The 26,700-nt window shown below is 33.5% G+C and overlaps 1 protein-coding gene across 6 annotated transcripts in view; it reads right to left on the bottom strand.

Moving 5' to 3' along the window:
- The window catches only part of Khc-73 (Kinesin heavy chain 73), a 148,713-nt gene that overhangs the window by 34,392 nt on the left and 87,621 nt on the right, over positions 1 to 26,700 (bottom strand). For all 6 annotated transcript variants that reach the window (XM_072546142.1, XM_072546144.1, XM_072546148.1 and 3 more), the window contains exons 4-6: positions 5,614 to 5,768; positions 3,099 to 3,212; positions 426 to 1,001 (exon numbers count right to left, since the gene is read on the bottom strand). In XM_072546142.1, coding sequence (XP_072402243.1) covers positions 426 to 1,001; positions 3,099 to 3,212; positions 5,614 to 5,768 — 845 coding nt within the window. The remainder of the gene's footprint in view (positions 1 to 425; positions 1,002 to 3,098; positions 3,213 to 5,613; positions 5,769 to 26,700) is intronic.

Below are 26,700 nucleotides of genomic sequence, written 5' to 3'. Positions count from 1 at the left end.
AATTCTTCCTTACTGATTTATTACATTAAATCATGAATTTTATCACATACAACATTTATAAGTAAATACCAAAATGGGTACTAGTAGAAAGAAGGGAAAGAGAAAGACCAAACCAGACATGGTTAAGAGACATTCAAAAGACAATATCGGAGAACAACCTTCAAACCGAAACTGGAAAGCCAGACGAGAATGAAAACTAGGAAGAGGAAGGTGTAAGACGTGAAGAAAAAACGGGAGATATATATTTAGGCGTACAAATCTATAAGAGTGGAACGTAGGTGAAAAATATATTGCACGAGTATGATTCCTAAAGAAGTGACTAGCTTTAGTACTAGAATGCTGAAGGAATTCTTGAACGAAAACATAATCATGAAATTAAATGTTGTTGAAAATGATATGAAACATATAAAAACTGATTAACTTACAGTGGCATGCTTAAGCATTTCCCTCAATGCTTCGACTTCCTGGGTGAGCTCTCTGATGATTCTGGCATTAGGATCTTCATTAACAACAGCATGGTTAACGATTCTCTTAGCTCGGTCAGCGTATCTCAGGGTAGATAGGGTCTCTTCGTAATTATCAGCTGCCGGAGATATAGTAGCAACCATAACCGTTTTACTATTTCCTCCTAAATTATCCTTGAGTAACCACGTTAGTACCGAATCCCTATATGGCACAAACTTATTATCCTTATTCTTGCCCGAAGACTGATCTGCTAATTTTGAAATGACTAGACCTAGGGTCGTTAACGACTTATTTATATTAGAGCCTTCTTTGAGCCTGTCCCCAACCGCTCCAGTTTTCACAGCCCGCTCTGATCCTGCTAAATCTACTAATGACATTCTACTAACTTTTTCCCCTGTTACCCCCGTTTTTGGTTCTATTAACGTTTGGGTGAGAATGACAGTAAACACTGCATGAGATCTGGATGATTCACTATTCATATTTGTAGCTGCTACTGTTCGTGATTTGTTTCCCTCCGCCATAAGATTGTCGATGTCCTGAAATTACAAAAACAAACAAAAGGTATAAACACATAGAAAAAAGAAGAGAGTTGACATAGACCAGCTTTTCTGTAAAATCCAACAAGCGAGTTCTGACACTTAGCTAGAACAAAAGTCGACTAAATTAGTATAATTTACTAAATCAAGTCGATATCTAAAGAGTAGGCACAAGTGAATTTATTAAGAAGTAAATATTTATTAGTTTCACAGTAATTTGCAAAATTGACAAGACACTTTGATCTATGTATAAAAAAATGCAGTTCCAGAAACTCAAAAGACTTTCATTTTAAAACAAAAAGTAAAATGTGTAGAAATACCAGGTTTCACTACTACACTTTATCTCAACTAAGTATCATTGACATTTTTTTCTTCGACACCTCGTTTTACAATTCATCTTTGGGTGCTCTTTATTGAAGCTTGGCGATCGTTACATCAAATCGACGTCCCAATTTTGCTACTCTTGGTCTCTGGTAGTTGCTGGGTGAATTAAGTAGCTCTGTAACTATCAGTGCGGTTCCCAAGCCCGGCTAAAGGAGGAGGGTTTGCGCCAGGAAGGGCATCCGGCAGTAAAAACCTTGCTAAAACCATGGAAAATAGTTTAGAGGCTAGGGCGTTCCTCGTAAGCGACGCGCAGTTGCGGCTTCGACTGATCACTGCGAAAAGTGAGCTAGGGCTACCCCTTAGAGGATGAAAGGAGCCAAAGATGCTAGTCGGAAGCATGACAGGTAAAGGAAGAGAGCTCGCCGATTTCATGCAGAGGAAAAGGATTGGCGTACTTTGTGTGCAGGAAACTAGTTGAAAAATTCGAGAGATCTTGTAAGGGTAACCAGAAGAAGTGATAGTTTTACGAGTGTCCAACTGAATGCAGGAAATACCAACGTGGACATCATATGTGCCTACGCCCCAAAGGTAGGGTGTGAAGAACAGGAAAAGGAAGAATTTTTGGAGGCTCCTTGATTACAAAATGCTCGAGATTACTGTAGACGAAAAGTGTTTTATTGGAGGTGATTAGAATGGACATATTTGCACAGAAACAGCGGGAATAGAAAGAGTTCATGGAGGTTTGGGGATAGGAATAAGAAATGATGACTGAAATAGTGTGATTAACTTTGCAGTGGCATGGGATTTGGCTGTCATTAATACGTTCTTTATGTAGACTGAAGACCAGTATGTTACCTATAATAGCGGGGGATGGAAAATTCAGATAGATTTTGTGTTGTGTAGAAGAAATCAGCTGAAAGAGGTTAAGAACTGTAAAGCGATACCTAGTGATAAAGGGTAAGTGTGTAGCTAGTCAATACCAACCGGCGATAGTGAATACAGAGATAAACGTAAGTAAAGTAGTGGAAGTTAAGGGATCAGGATTTGGCAATAGTCTTTAAGAGTAGAGTGCTGGAAGAGCTTGACGAAAAAATACGGTAAATGACTGGTGAGAAGCCAACAGTAAAGTTGTGGTGCGAGTTGGAGAGGAAGTGCTAGGAAAAACACCTGGTAAAGGGCCTCCTAGAGACAAAGAAACTTGGTGGTAGAAGGATGAGGTGCAACAGAAGGTTAGAAAGCAGAAAGAAGCTAGAAAGAGGTGACAGGTCTAAAAGAGAGGTACATAAGGATATATACAAGTTGGCAAAAAGGGAAGCAAGCGCGCTGTAAGGAAAGATCGTCTGCACAGCATTGCTAAAGAAAGGGGACAAGTCATCAAAGGACTACTTTTTCAGGATATTGATAGGATAGAAAGAGCTGGAAATATTATATATATAGCGACTAATAATTTTCCAGTTTTACAAGATGTTTTTTATGTATTTAAATACCAACTAAATGTTTGATAGAAAGAGCTCTTTAGTAATCAATTCCGCAAACAACATAATCCATTTCTCTCTAATATATTGCCACACCGAGGTGCCAAATCTCGCTTGTTAAACGGTGTTTGTTTAAAGCATGGTTTTTCATTAAACATTATTATTTTCAAAAAAACAACTATTTTAATATATATATATATATATATATATATATATATATATATATATATATATATATATATATATATAAAATTATCTAAAATTCACACTGTTACAATAACTAACAAAGACAATTTACCTGAAACGAGGTTACAGCCAATTGCGACAAACCATCAACGTACGGTCCAAGGACATTATGTTCTCTTACTTTTAATGATTGTTTGTTTGTTTGGGGATCCAGCAAATCGTGCACCTGCAAAAAACAGCGACGAATTAGGTTTTACACAAACAAATTTTCAGTTAATTTAGGTGGAGTGGCACGTTCTAAAGCGATGTGATGGAAAATGATTTTGTTTTCGTGAAATTTTAGTTTAAAAATAATAAAATATGCAAGTAATATACGAGAAGTTAACATAAGTACACTTAGCCTTCGTTTCATTTTGTTACCATTGTTTCACCATTAACCCCTTAGTAGTTGCTAGGAAGTTTTGAAAACCAGTAGTCGCGCGAGATCAAAATGACCGCTACGTCTTCTACTTCTTAGTTTATGTTAAAAAAACTATTTGGAACCAGTTTAAGTAAAACACTATTTTATTAATATTTAATAAGTATAGTAACATGTTACAAAATAATATAAAAAGTAAATTAATGTTATGAACCAATGTTATGTTTCACAATACACATTAATTCTCCTACAAGAATTACTAAAACACCATCTACCATAATTATATTGGGTCAGATTTCTCACCCCTTGATGTACGCTCTACAAGTATTAACGCAAGACTATCTGATCATGAAGCAATATATACCAAGTTTATCCCTCTTAACACACACACACCTCGAAAACTCAACTTTAGGTAGGATTTTTTCCGTCAGAACTTTCGTAAATTCCAAAATTTGTGCTTGACTTCTGGGTGGCACTTTCCCTCTGTGGACGTGGACTATAATTTCAGTGATTTTCTAGATAGACTTGTCTGTATTTTCAATAACGCATTTCCTTTAATTATAATTAACTCAAAACATCAAAAACCCTGGACTACCAAAGGTATCCGCATATCAGCCAAGAATATGCGTTCACTACTGTATGTACATCAAGAAATTTACTACCAACGTGTTTGTCACTGAATATATCTCCAAGTACACAGGAACCTATCTAAAACTTCGATCTTCGAAATAAAACTAACACAGCTCAAACATTTTCTCTTCCAAACCCTGAAAATCTAAATGAATACTTCGTTAATGTGAGTAAAAATATAACATCAACTATTTTGCCACAACAAGATCCTATTTCCTATCTCCCCAATTCAAAAAAGGTCTCGAATTCATATTTATAAGACCAGTTGATAAATATGAACTGATCCAAACAACCAGTAGGTTAAGCTATTGGTTAACCCTTGCTTCTTAATAACAGCTAGATCTGTATCGTTGATTGTGTAAAATTTCTTTGGTATTTTTATAGACAGCAACGTTAAATGATCCCTGTATATCGATTTGTTAAGTAAGAAACTAGCCTCAGCCTGCTATGCAATAAGATCTGTTTCGAAGGAAATCAATTTAGCATCTTCCAAAATAACATATTTTTCTTTGAGTCTCATCATCAATATGGCCTTCCTTTTTGGGGTTCTAGTACAGCTGCCCAATCTGTTATTTTTAAATTACAAAAAAGAGCAATACGGTATCTTTTTGTCCTCAGTAGAATAACACATTGCAGAAGCTACTTCAAAAATCACGGGCTTTTAACTCTTCCCTCTTTATATAATTTAGAAATTGTTTCCTTAATTCGTAGACACCTACATGTTTTTCCAGAAGGACCTAATCATGACTACTCCACCAGAAATTCAACCTTTGATGTGTATTTACCGATCCCGTCCACAGAGTTAGTAAAGAAATCTATATTATATTCGGCAAAAAAATTATAGAACCATCTCCCTTTGCAACTTAAATCTTCTTAAGTACAAGCAACGAAAGTATTTTTATATATATTTGGGTATCACATGAAGCAACTTAAACTTCTTAGATCATAAGGTTTTATTATGCAATTTAGTTAAATTTTGCAATGGATTGTATTTTTTGATTGTTTGTCAACTTTGTCCATAAAATTGTACAATGTTCGGTGACAATAAACATATTTCTATTCCATAACACTGTACAGAACACTAAAATGACTACTCTCTACTCCGATAAAAAAATAAACTTTTAGTTAATCCGATGTAAGTTAAGTTTTTCATATATTATGTAGTTTGAATTAAATACATATTATATATATATATATATATATATATATATATATATATATATATATATATATAGAAACAACTGTTATTGACATTTATTTTGTAACCCCATCAGGAATCGAAAGATAAATCCATTACGACACGTTTTGTTATATGTTACACATCAGTTCATTAAATGAACATTCTTTGTGCTGTAACACAAGCTATAACTTTCCAATAAATCACAAAAATCGATAAAAACCGAGAACGCGCCTGAAACGAACCAAACAACCCTAATTATTGCATTCTCTTTTCTGTCTTGTTTCCTTGAAAAATCGCAATAATACAGTTGTATTACCGGTATTTTCCATGCAATGTACTCATGAGCGGAACAATTCAAACCCCACCAAGGCCCATAAAATGACGGAAGTATCTACTGACCTTTTCATTGTAGATTTCCATGTAGCTCACTTCTACTTTGTATGTTAATTCTGAACTTTGTTGTTTTGCTATTAGGCCAAAAAGTGAGTCGCACAACCTTGGAATGATACCTTTGCTGTCTTGCGAGCCCATCATGGTATACGATTTTCCCGATCCTGAAACAAAAATACATCGTTAGAGACATATAACTACAGTTACCTAAAATTGTTAGCATAGATGACATATGAAGACTAAATATTAGAATTTAAGTAATATCACTTTAATTTTTTATAAAATTGAGCATTAGTTCTCATAAAATATACAGCTATAACACTTTCTTCCTTTCTTGTGTCACCCAGTTTCAAAATATCAGGTTTTTATAGCCTTAATCATGCCAACCTATTCTCTCCCCACGTTTTTATTATCCATATAACCTTAATTTCAAAATATTAAAGTTGTTTCCAAAGTACTCATCTGTTTTTATTTATATTTAACGATGATATAACGGCATAGACTGCAAAATTGTTAAAAGTTCTCGAATTTCATTTAAAAGAAAAGCTCTAAATCCCACGCAAATTTTATTCGACTTCTCGAAACTTTTTCTATTACTTATACTTCGTCGGGATGAAAGGAGAGAGCCTGTATTCACTTTGATTAAACTTGGAAGGTAATTGGAACATGGAAGATTCTATCAGGTAGACATGTTGTCAAACGAATTCTGAAACAAAGTTATGATAATTGGGCACCAATACCAAAGAAATATTAACTTTGATAGGTTAGTTAACGGAAAAATAAGTGCTTCTAAATCCTGTATGGCAGGATTGATGTTAGAGAGTTTTATGATGTTTGAGTAGAAACGTGCTTTTAAATTCTAAAGGTATCATAAGATTTGCATGGGTTATAAGAGACATTATTTTTAATAGAGTTTGTTTTGCGAATAAAGAGATTTAGACCAGCGCGATCTGTTTTGAGGTGGATGTGAGAGGTGGCATTCGGATTTTTGCAGCATGGTTAGGTGATAAGCGTTTCAAAGGTGGAAAATGCAGCTTTCTTACGCGGTTTTTTATTTTGCTGCAATTAAAGTAAGTTTCTATAAAAGTGTTAAATAAATAAACGTTTTGCGATTTTTGTCATTTTTTGTGATTCTCATGAGATCATTAAAGTGTATCACTTTTCCATTAACCGGTCACTATGGAATCTTTATTGTTAAAAAGTCAGTTTAGTGGTTCGAATCAAAATAACTCACTATAATTCGTTTTAATCAGCCACAAATTAAACTAATAATTATTAATTTAAAATGATAAATAATTATCATTGAATAGAATGATACAAATACGAGTATAGAAATATAATCGATCTATTTTTACACGAAACATAAAACTTTATCGATGATGTAGGAACGAATTGGGTCAAAACTTTTTAACCGTTTCTAAACCAATGCATTTCCTCCATTATCTTCATTTTTGCAAACAAATCATTCCCTTTTGTCTCATAGTTCTTTGTGAAACACTAAATTTATTTTATTGACATGTCAGCATTTTGCGCATTCATAAGCTGCCATAATCTGATACAGATGTTCAATAAAAATGTATTCAAAGGGCACGTTACAGCTACAAATAGGTCTAATGGGTTTCTGACATTTTTATTCTTTATACATCACACATAGCGGACGAGGAAATGGTAAATTGATAAAATGTGGAGGCGTAATCGAGTCAGAAATGGCTGAATTTCAGGGTTGTAACGGGATATATATATACCTATATATATATATATATATATATATATATATATATATATATATATACTTTATATTTCTTGTCACGAAGTTTGTCCAAGCTAATATTCAAAAACCACTGAACCGATTGCAATAAAATTTTTGTGAAAGTATATTTATTGACCCTTATTTAATTTAATTGTAAATTCAAAATGTTTTATACGACTTCACCTCTACAGTTTTAGTTCATTTGATCCATGTAGTTGATCCATATCATAAAATGATGTTTAACAAACGTCATTTCAGGTTTTTATAACTTTTTTTTATAATAATTCGAGACCGACTGAATCGATTTGGCTCATTTTGGTTTTGAAATATTTATTTGAAGTCCTAGGAAGGCCTAATAGGTGAGAAAATAGTAGAAGCAACTGATTTATTTCCCATACAAACAGTTACATTATACTCTTATAAAAAATGTTTTATTCGACTCTATCCTAATAAAAATAGTAAAAGCAGTTTTATTTTCCCATACAAACAGTAAATATACTGGTCTATACCATATACTATCAGATATCAACTTTTATTAGTGGTATATGAAGTGTTTTAAAAATGTGAGTTACTCGAGAGTAAAATATTTTTATTTTTGACAGAATTACTTATGTTTAAAACTATTTTTCAACATTTTCTCTGCAATAAAATTAAACATTTAAGCTTGTGCATTAATTCAATACATTTTATTTTAATAATTATAAGTTTAATGAAACAATTCTAAATAGGTAAACTTGCATATTAAAATTTAGTGAGAATGTTAAAATCTAAATTCTGTATTCTAAATCCATAAAATTTTCCATATATATTTTTATCATATGTATGAAGAAACTAAGCTTCTATTATTTATAAAAAAGTATATTTTATGAACAAAGTTATGATAATTGATTTTACAGTCTTTGAGTTGCGCCAAATGTAGGCAACTTACAGTTGTTCTAAGCAATGCAATATTATTCTATATTAACATTTCAAATTCAAAGTAATGATTCTAAATGAATTTTGTAGCTATTTTGTAAATAGTAATCTTTCTATTTGTAAATACAAATTTACAGAGGATTATACAATTTTAAAAATATAAGCATTAAATCTTTGACTTGTTATTTCACGCAGTTTTATTTTGCATCTGTCAGTAGTCAATAATTTTTAATTTACACACACTTTAACGCAAATTTAAATTAAGTTTTGTGTATTATTTTCACTGTTACTTCAGTTTATTTTCAGTGGTAATTTCTAGGTTACGTTTATTATATAAAATTCTATAAAATTCAGGTGGGTTTTACTCAGTTCATTTTTATATTTATCTTGAATTGTTTTTTTAAATTGTTTTAAATCATATCGATTATCATTTTTAGTAAAATGCCCCGAAGAAAATCAAACCTCAACAGTGCATGTACATTATGTTGGTTTGTGCACACAACCCTTCTATGCAGATATTGGTATGTTGATATATGTTGAATTGCAGTCTGATTTACAATTTATTTTATAATTAACATCCCAATTGCCAATAAAAAGAGGAGTTCGTCAGGGCTGTGTACTTTCTCCACTGTTATTCAATATATATTCCGAAAAAATCTTCAAAAATGCCCTCGAAAACATTGAAGAAGGAATAAAAATCAACGGAGAATACGTAAACAATTTAACGCAGACGACACCGTTATTATTGCGGACAGTGCTGAGGGTTTACAACTGACTTTTAAATGTCATAACCAGAGAGGGAGATAGCTTGGGAATAAATACAAACACAAATAAAACAAAAGTAATGGCTGTTACACGTGCACCGAATGTCTACATTAATATTTGTATCTATAACAAACATATAGAACCAGTACAAAGATTCCAGTATCTTGGTTGCTGGATAACAAACGATCTTGACCACGAGGTCGAAATACGTGCTCGTATAGAATATGCTAGGGCCGCATTTCAACGAATGAAAAATTTCCTAATAAACTCTACGTTATCGTTGGATATCCGATACCAATTTGTAAAAACGTTTATTTATTCCATATTGCTATACGGAGTGGAAACATGGACTCTCGGAATTACAAGTATGAGGCGTATAGAAGCCTTTGAGATGTGGGTTTTTCGAAGGATGCTGAAGATCTGTTGGACAGAGCACGTGACCAACAACGAGGTGCTAAGAAGAATGGGTACTGAGAGAGAACTCCTAAATATTGTAAAAAACAGAAAAACGAGTTATCTAGGACATATTTACAGAGGAGAAAAATACAACTTCCTACGACTTATAATGGAAGGGAAAGTGGAAGGAAGAAGAGGTCCAGGAAGAAGAAAATGCTCCTGGTTGAAGAATGTAAGAGACTGGACAGACATGGACGCACATTCGATACCAAGAGCAGCTCAAGATAGAGATCAATTTGCTGTAGTTATAGCCAACCTTCAGTAATGGAGAAGGCACCGTAAGAAGAAGAATTAACACCCCACTGATGATCTTTATTAACATTGGGTTTAAATTTTGAAAAATATTTTCCGGTTGTTTTTGACGATTTATGTCCAACAATAATGTCATATTTTGCCAACATTTTCGACATTTGTTTAGAGAATCCATTAATCTATGGGATGGATATATAAGGTTTGTTTGATTTAATGACATGACTATTTATTATTGCTAGGTAAGGTTTGGGTTAGTTTTGGATTGGTATTGGAATTAGATTGATTTCTGATAATGCAACTTCTTTCTTTAATTAGATGGTTGTAAAATTCTGGTGGACATCTTTAACTTTTCTCAGATTTCCGGAATGGTATTGTGGGGTAGATAGCTTAATCGATCCGTCAGTTAGACTGGATACAACACTTTTTTCGCATATTTCCTTAATTTTTTTGTACATATTTACACATTTTTACGTATATTTATGTTTTGTTAAATATGCTCAGCCCATCTCTGTTGACGTTTAAGATCTCTTTAAAAAGAGGCGGAAAGAGACTTATCGAACGGGATATTTACGTGAAAGACGGAACTCGGTCGAACGTTGATAAAATATCTGTTCTTTAATATCTTGTATCACCCTTTTTGGACGAAGGTTGACGTGAACCTTGTGTTTGCATATTTTATTGAATCTAAAGGTTACGATTAAAAGAGGAGATTCAATATTATTTCTGCTGGGAAAACGATCAATTGTGTATATTGCACGAGGTCTAGTAAATAAATTTTGGGACATTTGGGAAGCAAGAACAGTTATTTATATAGAACACAAATTCGTAATTTACTTATAATGTCAAATGAAATCCAAAATATCGACATATTTAACTTATACATACTTTTTTCTGCGTTCTACATTTTAGGCACACTTTATTTAATTGATTTGTATAAAATGGTTGTTTATGGCTATAGAAAGTGAATCCATATTTCTCCTCTGGATACGTTGAGTATTCGCGTTACTGTGCCGATATCCCTCCCCTTGCTGATGGTTTTCGCCTTTAGATACGTTGAATAATCCAGTTACCTTAACCAACAACCTTATTCTGCTCCTAAAGGAGCTACCTATAAGGGTAACTAAACGCCGAGATGAACCCACATACACGTCGTTCAAAAAGAAACGAACTTATTTATTTCTTGTTATATGCATCCACCTTGGGTTTACGAATTTGTTGTGGTCATTTCCTTATCGAATGTGTAGTTAGTCCTGCAGTTCCTTTAGGCATTGGCAAAACAGATTGCAGGTATAATTAAATGCTGGTATTTTCCTAAGCTCCAAAGCTGAATGTTTATATTCATCCCTTTTTTTCTCGCTGCATATCTTCTTTCAATGTGTTTGTGACGGGCTTCGCGGTTTAAAGCCCTTTCGTCTTCTGGACTACCCTCATAAGTGGCACAAACCTTGCAAATATGTTTGTTCGGCTTGTGAAATTTCAATTTATAAGTTCAAAATATTTTCCTGTAGGTTTCGTAGCATTTTTCTTTTTTCTCTTTAATTTTATATTCTAATACAATTCATAAATAGCTTTTATGTTTAACTTTAAGTCTAAATATCTAAAAATCAGATTTTTCCGACAATAATACGATGCAATTTACACAATAGTGAACACGTGAATTTTGTTCTTCTCAGAAATGATTAGTATTTTCGACAGTTTGCACATTATAATTGAATAACTGTATTTACAACACTGAAACTAACTAATGTGACACATTCGACATTTTGTATTGTACAAATATATCGTTAGCTTTTATTTTTCTACAATACGAACTATATATTTTCAATTAAAAATCCCCACAGAAAATATTTCGTTGTGGTAAATATCAAGTGTTTCTCCACAAATTATATATTTTATACAATGAAGGTTTAAAAAATTGCATGAACTTATCGGAAATGTTGGTGATACAATTTGTGTTTAAATTGTGCAAATTATTGATAATAGTTTAGTTTATTTCATTGTGATTTCGTATTTAGGTAATCTATATGATGCAAAACGCTCTACCGGCATTGCGTGCTTGAAATTATGCCTGCAATGCTCTGATTGTCAAAACTAGTCTTTTATATTGTTCGTTGTGTAAGTATTTATTTAACGCCTGGTGGCGTTTTCGCTTGACATTGAAAAAACGCCAAGTGCTCCTTTTAAACACGATATCAGCGTCTTCCAGAAATTGTGAGGATTTGTATTTCCAATAATTAATCAATCGTTGTACTTTTTAACTTAGTAAGGGTGCTAAGAAGTTTTTTGAATAGAATTGTGGAAGTGGGACCAATGCCAGGTGAATGAAGAAGCAGTATATTAGTACCTGTTTAGTAGTATATAAGTAGCTATCAGTACATCATATTCCTTTTCATATACAACTGACCCAGTGCGAACAAAACGATCCATTAATTTTTCAAAAGCTCTTGCGTTTGGCTTCCTACGTTCAGGATATAGCTCGTGATATATTCTGGATACAAGTAAGCAATGTCTCGAACTTTCTCCTACTACCCAGATCATATCTGTTATGTTTGCTATACCACGTAGTTAATATAATATTCGTTTCAATAATAATTTTTCAATTAATATATCCAATGCACGATAATATAGTTACCAGAATATCAAAAAATTAATATTTCGCAAATTGCAAAATTAATTATCTGCGCAGTTTTGATAAAAGGCTTTTTGATGTCCATGAAGTTTATTATATCATAATTGAAAACAATTCGCGGTATGCCGTAAAACGTTTTATTAACGTGTCAATAAATTCCACTTTATTTTAGAACAAAATAACAAAATTATTAAATTAATTTCCGCAATGTATGTACATAAATTAAATATGTCAGTGTTGGTACAAAAAGGGTCCACTTTCACAAAAAAGACAGTTTTTTCATGTCCAATAATAAAATAAAACTGGCTATCCTCAGAAGGGAGATTGTTTGAATCCAGGTTTTTAGTTCGCAAACATTGTATAACTTTTTTGTGTTTGAATTTGTCAAAAGCCTTTTCACAATTCACACATAAATAGGCACCTTTTTACGTCATTACTCAGAAATAATGTGAAGGAGAAACTTGCTTTTACATAACTTCACATTTTACATAACATTTTGATCAATCGGCCGTAGTAAAGGAGGTACAAACTTGGTTTGGATTTTCGCATTACTTGACCTAAGCTTCTGTACGAAAAATTATGGACGATACTACAGACTAGCTTAGGACTGGAATATATACCAAAAGCATCGAGGCTGATAAGCCTCGCTTATCAGCATTTATACGCTAGTAAAACCTGAAAGTAATAAACTAAGTCCCTGAGTCCTCAATAAGTCCCATTTTTTGAGAGCTATTGATTGTATTTCCGATCAACGTCAAATTGACACCCCTTACGCCCTTATGTTGTACTTTTGAGAGGATTTCTGGTGGTTATGCGCACCTTTCTACTTTTATAATTGAAAGTGAAAAATCCTTACAAATTTCTAGCAATCATTAATGAATTGGTTTTAGCCCGACGTCTTCCAAAAATAACAATGATATTTTTGTTCGTAAAACGACGAACAGAGTAGCGCCATCTCTTGTTGAATGACAAAATGATGTTTATGTCTGTATATTCCATTTATATATGTACACTATCACTCACAATAACTTAATAAATCATTCTTCTGTTTACAAGCTTCTAAACGAGCTGTGTAAACTTTCTACGGAAGAGCTACAAATTTTCAAGTTCATGGTACTACGCTCAAATATTGACAAAAATAAAACTTTCCCAGTAAAGTAGAGTTTAGACATTGGAAACTTCTGCAAACTTTTGTTAGTTTACTCAACAGATTCTCGTTTACTGGATCAAATCAGCCGCAAAAAGCTCCTTTTGTGGTAGAAAACTATTTTAGCAGAGACTTATTTCCTTTAATAGTTTCAGTACAAAGTTTAGATTAAACAGGAAATCTATATACAGAACGTAATATTATTTACTATTTTTACCACAATTTCAGTTGAAAATACGTTTATTTTTTTTTAATTTACGCTTGGTTTGAATATTTTGCTTTTGAAAACATTTTCTATAAAAGTTCGAACGCTTTTGTACCTGTAAAAATTGCAAGCAATCGAAATCGGTTTTTTGTTTCCAGCCGTGTACTTGACAGTTGTGTTTAGTTTCCAATTATCCACAGTAAAAGTTACTCCACCGAAATAGATTCGTTTGTTGACAATCGGACAACCCTAATATCATGAGTAAAGTACACATCATTACTGCGTTCAATCGAATGTTGGAGTAAACATACAATATTGGGTTTGTCGGAAATTAAATGCAAATGTTATATGAACGTATGAACTCCTTCCGAGCTAGAGAAGTTATAATTTACTGGAAATAGAGTTTCACTTCCATATTGAGTAATTGTTAATAATCAGCAAATTTGAGGTGTACTTCGTAGAGAACTTTCAAAAATTGTGCTTCGGGGGTAGATTATTTACTACAACACCTTGAAAAGTATGTCTTATAGATTTTGGGGAAACAAATACTATAGTTCATTTGAAAATGATTGATAGTACAAATTTTATAGCGAAGGTCTAACTACAGGGTTGGTCAATACAGAAAAAAACGTAATAATTGAAACCTTTTTATCTGAATTTTCACCAAATATGACCACCCCGAGAAACCTCAAATACAATACATCATAAAATGCAAATGAGCAAACCCTAAGGTATTAATTTTTATACAAATACTAAATATTGGTGTAGGAAATTTCGTTACCTTTACCATTTGGAAGTTTTAACCCCGTAGACAAACCTTCTACAAATGCCTGACAAGCATCTGTAACCAGTTGTTGCCATATGTTGCCAAACTTTACATTTATCTCACGTGCAATAAAAATAAAACCATCTAACTGCATATAAATACACACAATATAAGATCCCTAAATTATGACAAAAGAGTTATAGAATTAGAGGAAGAGTTATTGCTAATAAACTGGGGTATAGTACGTCGTACAAAAATCAGAAGATAGGCGAACAAGGAACACAACTTAAATCGAAAAATAACCATAATACCAATGTAAAGAAGACAACAACAATAACAGTGTAGTTTTATTTAATGAGAATATTAATTGTGACAAATTATGACCAGATTGGGCGCAAGCCAACACATAAAAACGAATCTTGGATTGCAACAATCGCCGAGGCTGAGGTATAAAGACCGTATCTTGGCGATAATGGATCGGACGTCGATGACAGTTAAAGTCGATATATTATCGGAAGTTACAAGATGTTCGACTGTATCGCTTCTCGTCTCAAATTGCTTCGCTTAATGATAACAGTTTAGCCTTTTATTCCGTTTAAAGTGAAATTAAACGATTAAAAGATGGCATATCCAGAAAATATTCGGAAATAAAAAATTATTGGTGAACTGTTCATTCATGTGTTGGTAAATATTTGCCATTATATTAATGAAGCAAAATGTTAACAAGGATTAATAATTGGAAATTTCAATGCCATCATTAGAAATAAAAATGACGAAACAGAAGCCTATATAGAAAACTTTGGACTAGAGCAAATAAACAGCCGAGCAGACGTGTTAGTAAACTTCCAAATATCCAAAACCCCCTTCAAATACATCTCAAAGAGCGTAGGTGGAATGCAGCAGCCTTGGTGAAGTCCTTCGGTCACCTTTATATTTTTTGTCACTTTTTGTCCAAACTTTATTGAACTAGTCATATGGTCGTGCAACTCCCTCACAGTATTAATGTAAATCGTTGAAAATTTCTTGTCTTCTAGCACCTCTCACATCTTGGTTAATGAGACACTATCATACGCCTTTTGAAGATTAATAAATATCATGTGTGTCTCCATATTGTGTTTTACGACTAGTACGAAAGCCAGTCTGCTCTTCAGCGTTTTCCCAACAATCTTCAATTCGACTTAATTATCTTCACGTAGATTCTACATATTGGGTTGGTTACACTAAGCCCTTGGTAGTTTTGACAATCCTTTATGTCGCCTTTATTTTTGTATAGATTGGTGATGGTATGAAGTTTTCCATTCCGGGAGTAGCTCTTCACCTCTCAATACTAAATTAAAAGAATAAGCCAAGAGCTGAAATAGTTTTTCATGACCATATTTAATGTTTTATGGGTACTCCCCCGGTCCTGAAGCCTTCACTTTTCACGTCATAAGATTTTCACAAGTCATAACTTACGCGCGTTTTTTAATTTCTTCTGGTTTTATTTCAGTTTTTTCACGGTAGGAAATATCATATTTTTCGTAGATAATATCTTGGGATTCTGCTCGATCTTCTGTCAGCATTTACATCATCTGTCAACAGGTGAATATCTCGTAAAACGTTATAAAACGTTAAAAAATATATCTCGTTAATCTGTAAACAGAGCGTTTCTCCAATCTTCCGTATCCCAATCTGGGCGAGCACGAGAGAATTCCAAGTGTGTTCGATGAGCTACGTCTAATAATCTCTCGGTTATCTCTCGCACGACTAACATGCATTTAGATTTTTACGAGTTCTATGTGGTTTCTGTAGGGATTCAGTCGGGAGACACCGCTGGTCACGGAATTCTTACAGTTGTGTTATCGTCAATTCAAATTTATAAAGAGGTCTTTTAGTAGCACCCTGTGATAAAGTATTCCAGATTATATGTGTAATTACATGACAGTTTTCGCATTGAATTGGAGAAATTCCAGAAATCATTTTTCGTCCATCTTATTTATTACATTTCGTCCAATTACGTGAATGTTCTACGTCCCACTTTCTCCCCTTATTTTCAAATCGAATCTTTGTATTGTACTACAAATCCCTTATCATGTAGTATGAAATTGGATCCACTTCTACCACAACTTCGTAGTAACTATCGATTTTATTTCGCCCTTTGACCTTGCTGTACTGTAATGAATTACATCGCTTTTTGCAACAGGAGTAGCACGAAAACTAAGATAACCTGACTTGTAAATCACGCGGGGCTTAAACACCTGCAAAATATAAAGCGTGGTAGACTGCAGAATGTATTAATTTTAAATTGTAAACCAAACGCAAAACTGTAAAAAAAATTTCTAAATTCTAAAAAATAGAAGAAAAATTAAATTTGAACTATTTTTAACAACGAATAAAAAAAGAAAATTGAAATACAAAAATGCATTAAAAAACATTTAAGTTAAATAGGGAGCTATTATAGATAAGCTAAATGACTATATGAAACAATTAGCACGAAAATTAGAAGAGGCAGCTAAAGCAACAAGACACAAGGACAATTTATACTCTATATATATTCAGGGATTCTACAGTATTTACTCGCTCAACCGTTTCCATCTCTCTCTGTTGTCCCATTCTCCATCGTTTAGGCCTCTCTTACTCATGGCGTCGTCTACTTCGTTCCTCCAGGATTAATCGGGGTCGTCCTCTTTTCCTCCTTCCTATGGGGCTCCATTCGATTATTCTCTTTATCCATCTGCTGTCGCTAGTTCTTTACATGTCCATACCACTTTAGTCTTTTTTGTTCTGTTAGTATGTCTGTTTCTATTGATGTTCTTTGCTTTATTTCATCATTACTTCTCCTATCCATTCTTGTTACTCTGCAGCATCTTTGCAGACATTCCATCTCTGTTGCTACTATCTTACTGGTGTTTTTCTTGTTTATGATCCAATTTTCAGCCCCATATGTCATAATACTTCGCACTAATGTTTTATAAATCTGTGTTTTTGTCTTCATATTTAGGTGTCTATCCTACCATACTGTGTAAAGTTGTCGGATTGCTGTTCTTGTTTGTCCTAATCTTTGTGTAATTTCTTTCTCTGTTGTTGCCTTTCTCGTGATTATAAACCCCAAGTATTTGAATTTATCCTTTCCTTTGATTGTTATGTTGTCATCAATCTGTAGATCTTCCATGTCTTCTTCACTTGTAGATAGGTACTCTGTTTTCGCGAGGTTAATATCTAGGCCAGCCTTGGTATGTTCTTGTAGTTTCCAATTTATACTCTACAATTACAAAAAGTCCAAGGTCTCATTAAAATGAACAAATATCAAAAAGAAAGGGAAAGCGAGGAACAATAGTAACGATCCAAAGATAAATTCTACACGAAGTAAAACAAGTCTTTGCAGAATTTTATGAATAAGATACTAAAATAAAACACTTCTTAGAAACAAGAGGTGTGAGGAACATTGATTTGAGATGGCTCTTGGACGGAATACGTAATCAATAATGAGGCGTTCAGAAGTGACAGAGAACTCTTAAACATTGTAAAATACGGGAAAACAAATTATATAAGGCATATTTATAGAAGAAAAAAGCTTAACATAGAGAACATTTCGCTGAAATTATCTCCAACTTTAAGAAGAAGCTAGAAGCAACAAGTTGGTGAACAGACTAAATAAAATATTCAGTAAACTATCTAAAGGACGCGAAAGGAGCTGACATAGTAAAAATACATTTAAACTTCTCAGTGAAATATCTAGAATTAGGAAATAAAATGGCAATGTATTGGTCTTACATTAAGAAAATCAACAACGATTGGTAGATGGGCTATGACATTATTTCAACATTTAAACATTGTTTTTCCGCTAGAAAAACATACGTCTGTATTCCAGGTAGTAAACCATTTAGTAAACATTTATAGATCTAAAGAACACATATTACAAGGTCCCGGTGACAAAATTAACGGAAGCAATGGAAAGGGAAATATAAGTAATTTTTTAATTGGGGTTATTAAAAAATGTGCAGAAAAATTTGAAAGAGTATATCGACACTCAGGACAACCACATCAACATTCTAATTTTATTCTTACAGATTCTTTCGATAAAGCTCTATAATGATGAGGGGTGGCATATATTTAGGGGCACTTAGAGGTTTGGTGGTGATTGTTTGATGGATTGGATGCAAAATAAGGAAGCTACCTGAAGAAGAAGATTGTTCAGTAACAAAATACTTATTAAGCAACATCCTGTGTAACTTTATTGTCAGTGAAAGCAAAAAAGTCAAAAAAATATAAATTTTCAATAACGAAAATAATTTTTTTGATTTTATTGTTGAAGTATAATATCGTACGAATACGTCTGGAACATGAAGAAATAGTGTCGGTCTTGTGTCATATTCACAAAAATATTACAGCCCGAAAAATATCTATGGCTGTCAAAAGGATATGCGTACGTTAAGAATGAGGGTAACAGGAGATAAATCGACCTCTACCTTGAATTTAATATTACTATAAATGGCCGCTGTTTTATTCTCGCTTTTACACTGAGTGTATACAGGTATGGAAAAAAATTATCTGATTATAGGGCATTCCGACAACACAACGAACTGAGGAAAAATATTATTTATATGTCCGAAAGAATAACATGTAACCACGTGTCTGTGATAGACCCGTAAGCACTATGGGCAGTCTTGTCTGTACATTGTTGCCGAAAGAAAGTTTATTTTTTAGGCGAACTGGAGAAATATTTCAACTATGTGATTACAAGATTTAAAAGCAAGTTCATATTTTAGATAAAATCGACAGTTTCTTTACATTCAATTCAAAAAAATAATATAAATTCGTAACGGCATAAATTAAAACAATTTATTCTAAAAAATAACAATTTTATAATTTCAATTAAAACTATTTTAAATTAAATTTTGATAAAGTCCACCACGTTCAGCCAAGCAGTAGCCCAATCTATTATATAATTGCCTTCGTATGTTCGACAATATTTCGGGTGTTATGCTTTGAAAGGCTTAAATGATTTTTTGACATAATTGGTCTGAATTTGACATAATTGGTCTGATTTTTGGCACGGTCATGTTTATGTCGGTAAATTTGTTGCTTCACCTTCATCTTCATCGTATTTGCTCGACCTGCTCTTCTGTGAGTGTTTCTATTTCGTAAGCTAAATCCGTGGCTAAAACGGGAGCTTAATAGGATAAGATTTGACGGTGTTCTAGCTTCTAGCAGTGATCAGTAAAGCGCCGGTTGTCCAAAACTACAGCACTGCTTTCAACCATGAGACATTCCTATGGAGCATTGAAGGGATCGGAAAAAAGAGTAAATCTAAGGAGACATACTTTTTAATGTAATTTGTAATCAATAAATATTTTGTTACATCACTCCGGTTGTAGCAGTTAACTACATCTCGCATCCTAACGATTTATCGACCATAGACAAAGGTGTATCAGCTTATCAGATAAGAAATATCTTGACATAGTGATATTGCACAATAGATTTTACTTATACCGATTAATAAATATAAAATCGGTAATGGTTCGTGAATTTGAACTCAATTTCTAAAACAATCCGGATGTGCACATTATGCAACCAATTTACTGGAGGTTGAGAATTTCAAGCGATAGTTATTTTTATTTTTGTAACGCGGAGAATTAAGAAAGTTAATAATATAACAGTATTACAGCTATTACATAAAAGGTATAATTAATTTGCTAGAACTATGACCGTGTAAATGAAAACTTTATTAATGATAGCTTTCAGTTGAGTCGTCTGCACAGATAGGTCAAGGATAATATTTGAAGTATCGCTTGATCGACCATTATAGGTGTAATCAACAAATTATTAAAATGATGATAAAGGTTGTTTAGACCTTTATCATCACAACATTGCACATATTGCAAAACAAAAGAGCAAGATAACTACCAAATGAAGACAACGATCACCATCAACATAGAGGGTATTACCACAAACAAAGCCTAGGCATAAATCAGAACATAGATCCCAGAAATCTCACATCAAAAACACGGAAACTCAGTGTATGCTAAAGTAAACATCATCGCAGCCTCAATGGGTAATACAAATCAACAAATCATAATCTCCAGTTAAACTGTATCAAGATAGTATTTGACCTCCTCTTCAAATCACAACATCCGCCCATAGGAATAAATGTACACACTTACAAAACAATTAAACTCCGGAGAACTGAGGGAAATTCGTAAGTTAATAAGGTATTCAAGAGTCACATACTCAGATGCTGCAGTCAACAATACATACTTGGCATTACACAGAAAGCAGAAGAACTAACGAAAGAATACAAAGAGCTTTTCGAAAACTGTCCATCACCCCAACAAGAGAGACTTTCTTGATAGTAGTCTTGATTGGAAGGCCTAGAGAACTTTAAACCATGTTAGAACCAGCGTAGCTACCACGTATATATGTTTTGATATGCTCTCAAGATGCATCTGTTCCAATATAGAATATTTTTGACGAAGCGTAAAAATCGAGTGAAGCATGTAGACCAATTAAGTTAGTTTTTTACTCGACACAAGTGTATATATGGGTTTGACAGTTAAAATGTGTAATATAAGATACTACAGCATCTCTACGACTCTTTCGCTCTCATCTAGGGATTCATCAATTTTTTAGTGGGGATTTAACTATTTTTAAATATAGTTACGTATATCCAAAATGTCGCTAAAATACAATATGGTCTGAAAAAAAAAGGGTTTTGCCTTTCAATTTCGCCTTTTCAAGACTAATCAAAAAAAATATCGAGAAACATGACTTGAGGAAGAAATGGAGAAGAATGGATGGGAGAATTTTTAAAGAGACATCCTGACAAGATTTCGATTCGAAAGCCAGAAGCCATAAGTCTTAGCCGAGCCACGAGTTCAATCGCCACAACATGCACTGTTTTTTTTTTAGAACCAAAGAGACGTTCATAAGCGTTTTGGACCAATTCCACCGGTACCGATTTGGAATGACGAAACAGGGATGAGCACTGTCCAAAACAAATCAAAAATAGTCGGACCTAAGGGGATGAAACAAATCGGTAGTGCAACATCTACTGAAAGAAGGCAGCTGGTAGCGATGATAGCAGTAGTTAATGCAATAGGAAAACAGTTCCACTGTTATTGGTTTTTCTTCGAGTGCATAACAAGGAGAGAATCAATTTTGGAGGGACTCTTGGGTGTATTGGAGCTGGTTTTAGTGATTTTTAAAAACTTTTGATCATTTTCCGACCTATGCCAGTTGCTCTAAGGAAAAATATGCTTACTTGTTCTTGACAATCATAAAACACACCTTTCTCCAGAAGCCTTGCACAAAGCCTCTGATGCAGGGGTAGTGATGGTTACGTATCCTCTCCACAGCAGCCATAAGCTTCAGCTGCTGGACCTTTCAGTCTATTCACCTCTTAAAACCTATTACAACCAAGCGGTTAAAGTGTGTTTGGTCAACAATGCAAGGAAAACATTTGATATATACACAATTGCTGAAGCTCTTGAAACCTCTTACCCTTGAGTATTTACGCCCAGCAATATTACTTCTGCATTTCGTAAATCTGGAATCTATCCTTTAACGAAGGGGTGTTTTCAGATTAGATCTTATTTTTCTATGTCACTGATCGTTGGACAACCTCTCCCCTTACAGCTTCAGTAGACATCACATCAGAAGAAGGGACTTTTAGTGAAACAGCCAATTCTGTTGCTTCTCCTGCAGTGCGTTTAGGTAATACAAGCCAGCCATCTGTTACGGTTGCAGGACCTTCAGATGACTCCACATGTCTTTTTGTTTCAGTTGCGGGAACTTTAAGTGATACAAGTCATTCAGTTTCTGTTATCGCATCAGGTATAACATGTAATATAAATAATTCTACTCACGAAAATAAAGAACCTGAATTTCTATCGACTCCCGCAGGAAAAAAAATGTGTTAAAATATTTATAACCCCGGAAAAAGTTCAGCCATGGGCACGGGCAAGGAAAAGGAAAACCATAATAGCTAAAGATACTCCAGAGCATAGTTGGCAAAAGCATAGCAGATATAGAATATTATAGTAGAAGAAACAATATAAACAATAATGATATCTTTGGGAAATGACGAATGTAGTGATGGTGTTGCTATCTAATCCGAAAAGCACGACAAATTTATTTAGATATTTAATAAATGTACTCATGTTTTACATTTAATAAAAACTCTGGCTTAAATCCTTAGCTTAAAGGTTTGTTCATCATTTGCATTTTATGTTGCATTGTAGTTTTGTCCGGGTAGTCATATTATTTTTATAAATTCTTGTACAAAACTGAGACATTTATAATGTTTCTGCTTTGAGCCGTCTTGTATACAGGCTGCTGTAATCTTCTGCCCTAAAAACTGTGTTATCATGCATTTCCAAATCGAATATAAAAAATATACAATCTGCTGGACCAGATGGTATTTCAGCGAACTGATTCAATCGTCCACCAAACCGGCCTGACAAGATAAAAAGTTGTTTTTGAAAGGTATTATGTTTGTTCATTGTTATAAGTTAGAGTTGGTACAGATTATTTGTATATTAAAGAAGGACTTTATAATATTATAAAATTGAAGTCTTTGACTTATTTTTAATTTGGGACACTTTGTTTGCTTCCAACGCATTCAATATTCCATTTCCATCAGAAATTATGCTAAATCATTGTATAATTCGCCGTGATATTAAATTTTTCAGAGTAACTAGGTCAAAAAATGTTTTGATTTAAAAAGGTAGTTCAAAAACGAGCGCTTAAGTCGTACAAACATAAAAGTCCTCATTCATTTCAACGTAGCTTTAAAAGCGTTGAAAAAAATTCCTTTTATATTTTAAACTTTCTCGCCACGTAAGAGATTGTGCGACTAAATTGTGCCTCGGGACTACGTCCCAAACTCCTGCTTTTCAAAATTTATCAGAATGCTGTATTTTATTTTGTAAAGGCATTGAAAAGCACTGCTTACAAAAAGAATAGAGCTTTGTAATAAAACTAACGAGAAATATAGGTTCACAGCGTGTGTTCGCAGCTATGAAAGGAGGTAATTTAAGTCTTGTGTGATTTTTAAATGATAGGGGAACTCTAAAAAGCATCTCGTGTATATTTAGTAAAAACTCGTGAATCAAATTAAAGTGCCAATAACGCTTTTCTTGTTCTTTTTATGTAGACATAACTCTGTCTGTTTTTCAATGTGTCTCCAGTAAGTTGTAGTTCCATCGTTTTCGTGGTCTTCTTACAGATCGTCTTCCTATTGTGGAACAGTTTCTGTCTTTACTACTCTAATTGTTGTCATTCGGCTTATATGATCATTCCATCCTACTCTTCTATTTCTTACCCAGTTCTTAATGTTCTCCACCTTGCATCTATGTCGTATATCTGTACTTCTAGCTCTGTCCCATAGTGTTTACCAACAATTTTTCTAAGTGTTTCCATCTCTGCTGTTTCTAACATTCTTTTTGTCCTCTGTCAGGTTGTGTTTCTGCCTCGTATGTCATTATTGGTCTGATGACTTTATTATTTCCTACATAATCAGGCTAAACAAAAGAGGACTCAGGGAATCCCCTTTCTTATTCCATTGCCAGCTTCAATACGGTCAGTCAGTTCTTCTTCTACTTTAACTTTTATTGTGTTGTTTTGGTAGATATTTTCGATCGTTTTGATTATTTCTAAAAGTATCTCTCTTGCGTACAATAAGTGGATAATGTCCTTTAATTTGACTCAGTCAAATGCATTCTTAAGGTCCTCGAAACATAAATAATATGCCGGTTTGTTGTAGTCTAATGATTTCTCTTGAACTTGCCTCATTATAAATATAGCGTCGGTGCATGATCTTCCCGACCTAAAACCTTTTTGTTCTTCTGCTAGTGTTATAATTTCATTTAGTTTAATTGTTATCACTTTGGTTGTTAAATTTAGTGTTATTATTTCCTCTGTAATTTTCCGGGTCCGACTTGTCTCCCTTTTTGAAGAGAGTTATTAGGATGCTTGATCTTCATTCTTAAGGAATTCTGTTTTGTTCTATTATTTTTTGGATTGATTTTAGTAATTGTTTGGTTAAATCTGGTCCTCTGTACTTTGGGAGTACGTACTTTAGTATTACTCGAATCGTACTACGGTAAAGATAATGAACCACCATCACCAACACCAGAGGTGACGGCAAGAGAAGAAATAAATATTGAGGAGGAAGAGGTAAAAGAAGCATTAAGAAAATAACGCTTTCAAATGTATTTAATAAAAGAGATAACTTTTGATGTAATTCGTCTGGATTTACATCTTCCACGACAATTTAGCGACGTTATTTCAATGTCTAGATCAATGAATTTTGTCGCGAACCTGCAATGGAATCAGTCTAAATGGGAATATAAAATGTTGGATAAGATGTTGGATGTTGGAAAAGAAGCATTAAGAAAATAACGCTTTCAAATGTATTTCATAAAAGAGATAACTTTTGATGTAATTCGTCTGGATTTACATCTTCCACGACAATTTAGCGACGTTATTTCAATGTCTAGATCAATGAATTTTGTCGCGAACCTGCAATGGAATCAGTCTAAATGGGAATATAAAATGTTGGATGTTGGAAAAGAAGCATTAAGAAAATAACGCTTTCAAATGTATTTCATAAAAGAGATAACTTTTGATGTAATTCGTCTGGATTTACATCTTCCACGACAATTTAGCGACGTTATTTCCATGTCCAGATCAATGAATTTTGTCGCGAACCTGCAATGGAATCAGTCTAAATGGGAATATAAAATGTTGGATGTTCAGGAATATAAAATGGTGCATATTGTTACAAAATATGTTAGGATGTTTTTAAAGAAAAATAATAAGCGAGTCTGTGGAGCGGTGAATGACAATAGAGTGTGGGGATTGGGGAAGACAAACTGACCCAGCTAGACAAACGCTCCATTGATCAGAAAAGAAGAGGAAAGCCCAGAACAAGGTTCCTTAATAACAACGATGAAGACATGAGATCTGAGAATACGTGCTAGGCGGAGGAAGGCGATACCATGGTTGTAAAGCCAGAATGATGCTGATGATGACATATTTTTACAACAACTTTTATTGAAACAGTAAACGTTATTACAATACTTGATAACAACTTGAACTGTCAACTGACTTCTGAACCTTACGAGGTATTTCGGTATACTTCGATGACATCTAGGACATTCTAGATTTTTAATACTTCTTCTTTTTTCTTCTTCTTCAAGGGACTTTTTCTGACAGTTTTTAACTATTTTTTTATTTGATATATACTTTAGATATTTATTAAATGTCACCTGATCCAAAGGCGTGCCTATGTCTACCCATAACAATGTACAAATTATTTCTATTGTAATCGGATCTTCTACAACACGAGCAAGTAAACAAAGAAGTTGTTTATGTATTTGAGTTACAAATTAAGTATCTCCAGCGCCTCTCAGTTTGAATTTGATTGCAGTAGGATTGGCGGGCTAACAGCTTTTGCAGAATTCAGAACACTTTGGCGTCAAAGTGCGTAATGCGAGATTGATATAACAATACGTCATTCTGGGGTTTTCAAAATACATCAGGTATTGTAAAAAAAGCAGTAGGATGATTTCCTAACAACTTATTACAATTTTCATCTAAAATCACCTGTAGCTTGCAATGGATGTTTGTGGCGAAAAAAACAAGCTCAAAACCCAAACGAAACAAACAACGTACATATATATGTATCTGCTTTAAACGAATTCTAGCTATATTGGCATTCAACATCTAGTATGGTAATACGATTTATTTCAAACAAATGTTAATTCCGAAAGAAACATATCCCAACTAAATAAAAACTCATTAGTGTGAAAAATTCCTCTCGTGGAATTTGCCCCTCATATTTTACGAGAAAAAACAACTTCAAAAAGCAATTCGTATTTTAAAAAGAAATTCTCTACATTCCTGTTTTAGAAAATATTTTCGCTAAATTGCGTAAGACTGCAAAAATAAAGTTGGAGATTGAAACTTCAGTCTGCCGAGTTATTGGATCTGGAATGCAATATTATAAGTTTGTATATAAAACTTGCTGTGACTCAGAAAAATTATGATTTTTCTGTTCCCGTAGAATTCAAACAATTCCTACTTAATATTCCACTTTAAGTTAAATTAGAAAACATACTATTATATCAAATCATAAGAAAAATATGGAGTAGATGATGCGAAAGTTAACTTAAGAGTACAAAATCTATAATTTAAGGGTGAGCATAATGTAAAGGACAAAATATCGAAG

Source organism: Diabrotica undecimpunctata, chromosome 10, assembly GCF_040954645.1.
Source record: "Diabrotica undecimpunctata isolate CICGRU chromosome 10, icDiaUnde3, whole genome shotgun sequence".
Taxonomy (NCBI): Eukaryota; Metazoa; Arthropoda; class Insecta; order Coleoptera; family Chrysomelidae; genus Diabrotica; species Diabrotica undecimpunctata.
The sequence above is the reverse complement of the archived record's forward strand: the minus strand, read 5'-3'. Positions and strand labels throughout refer to the sequence as shown.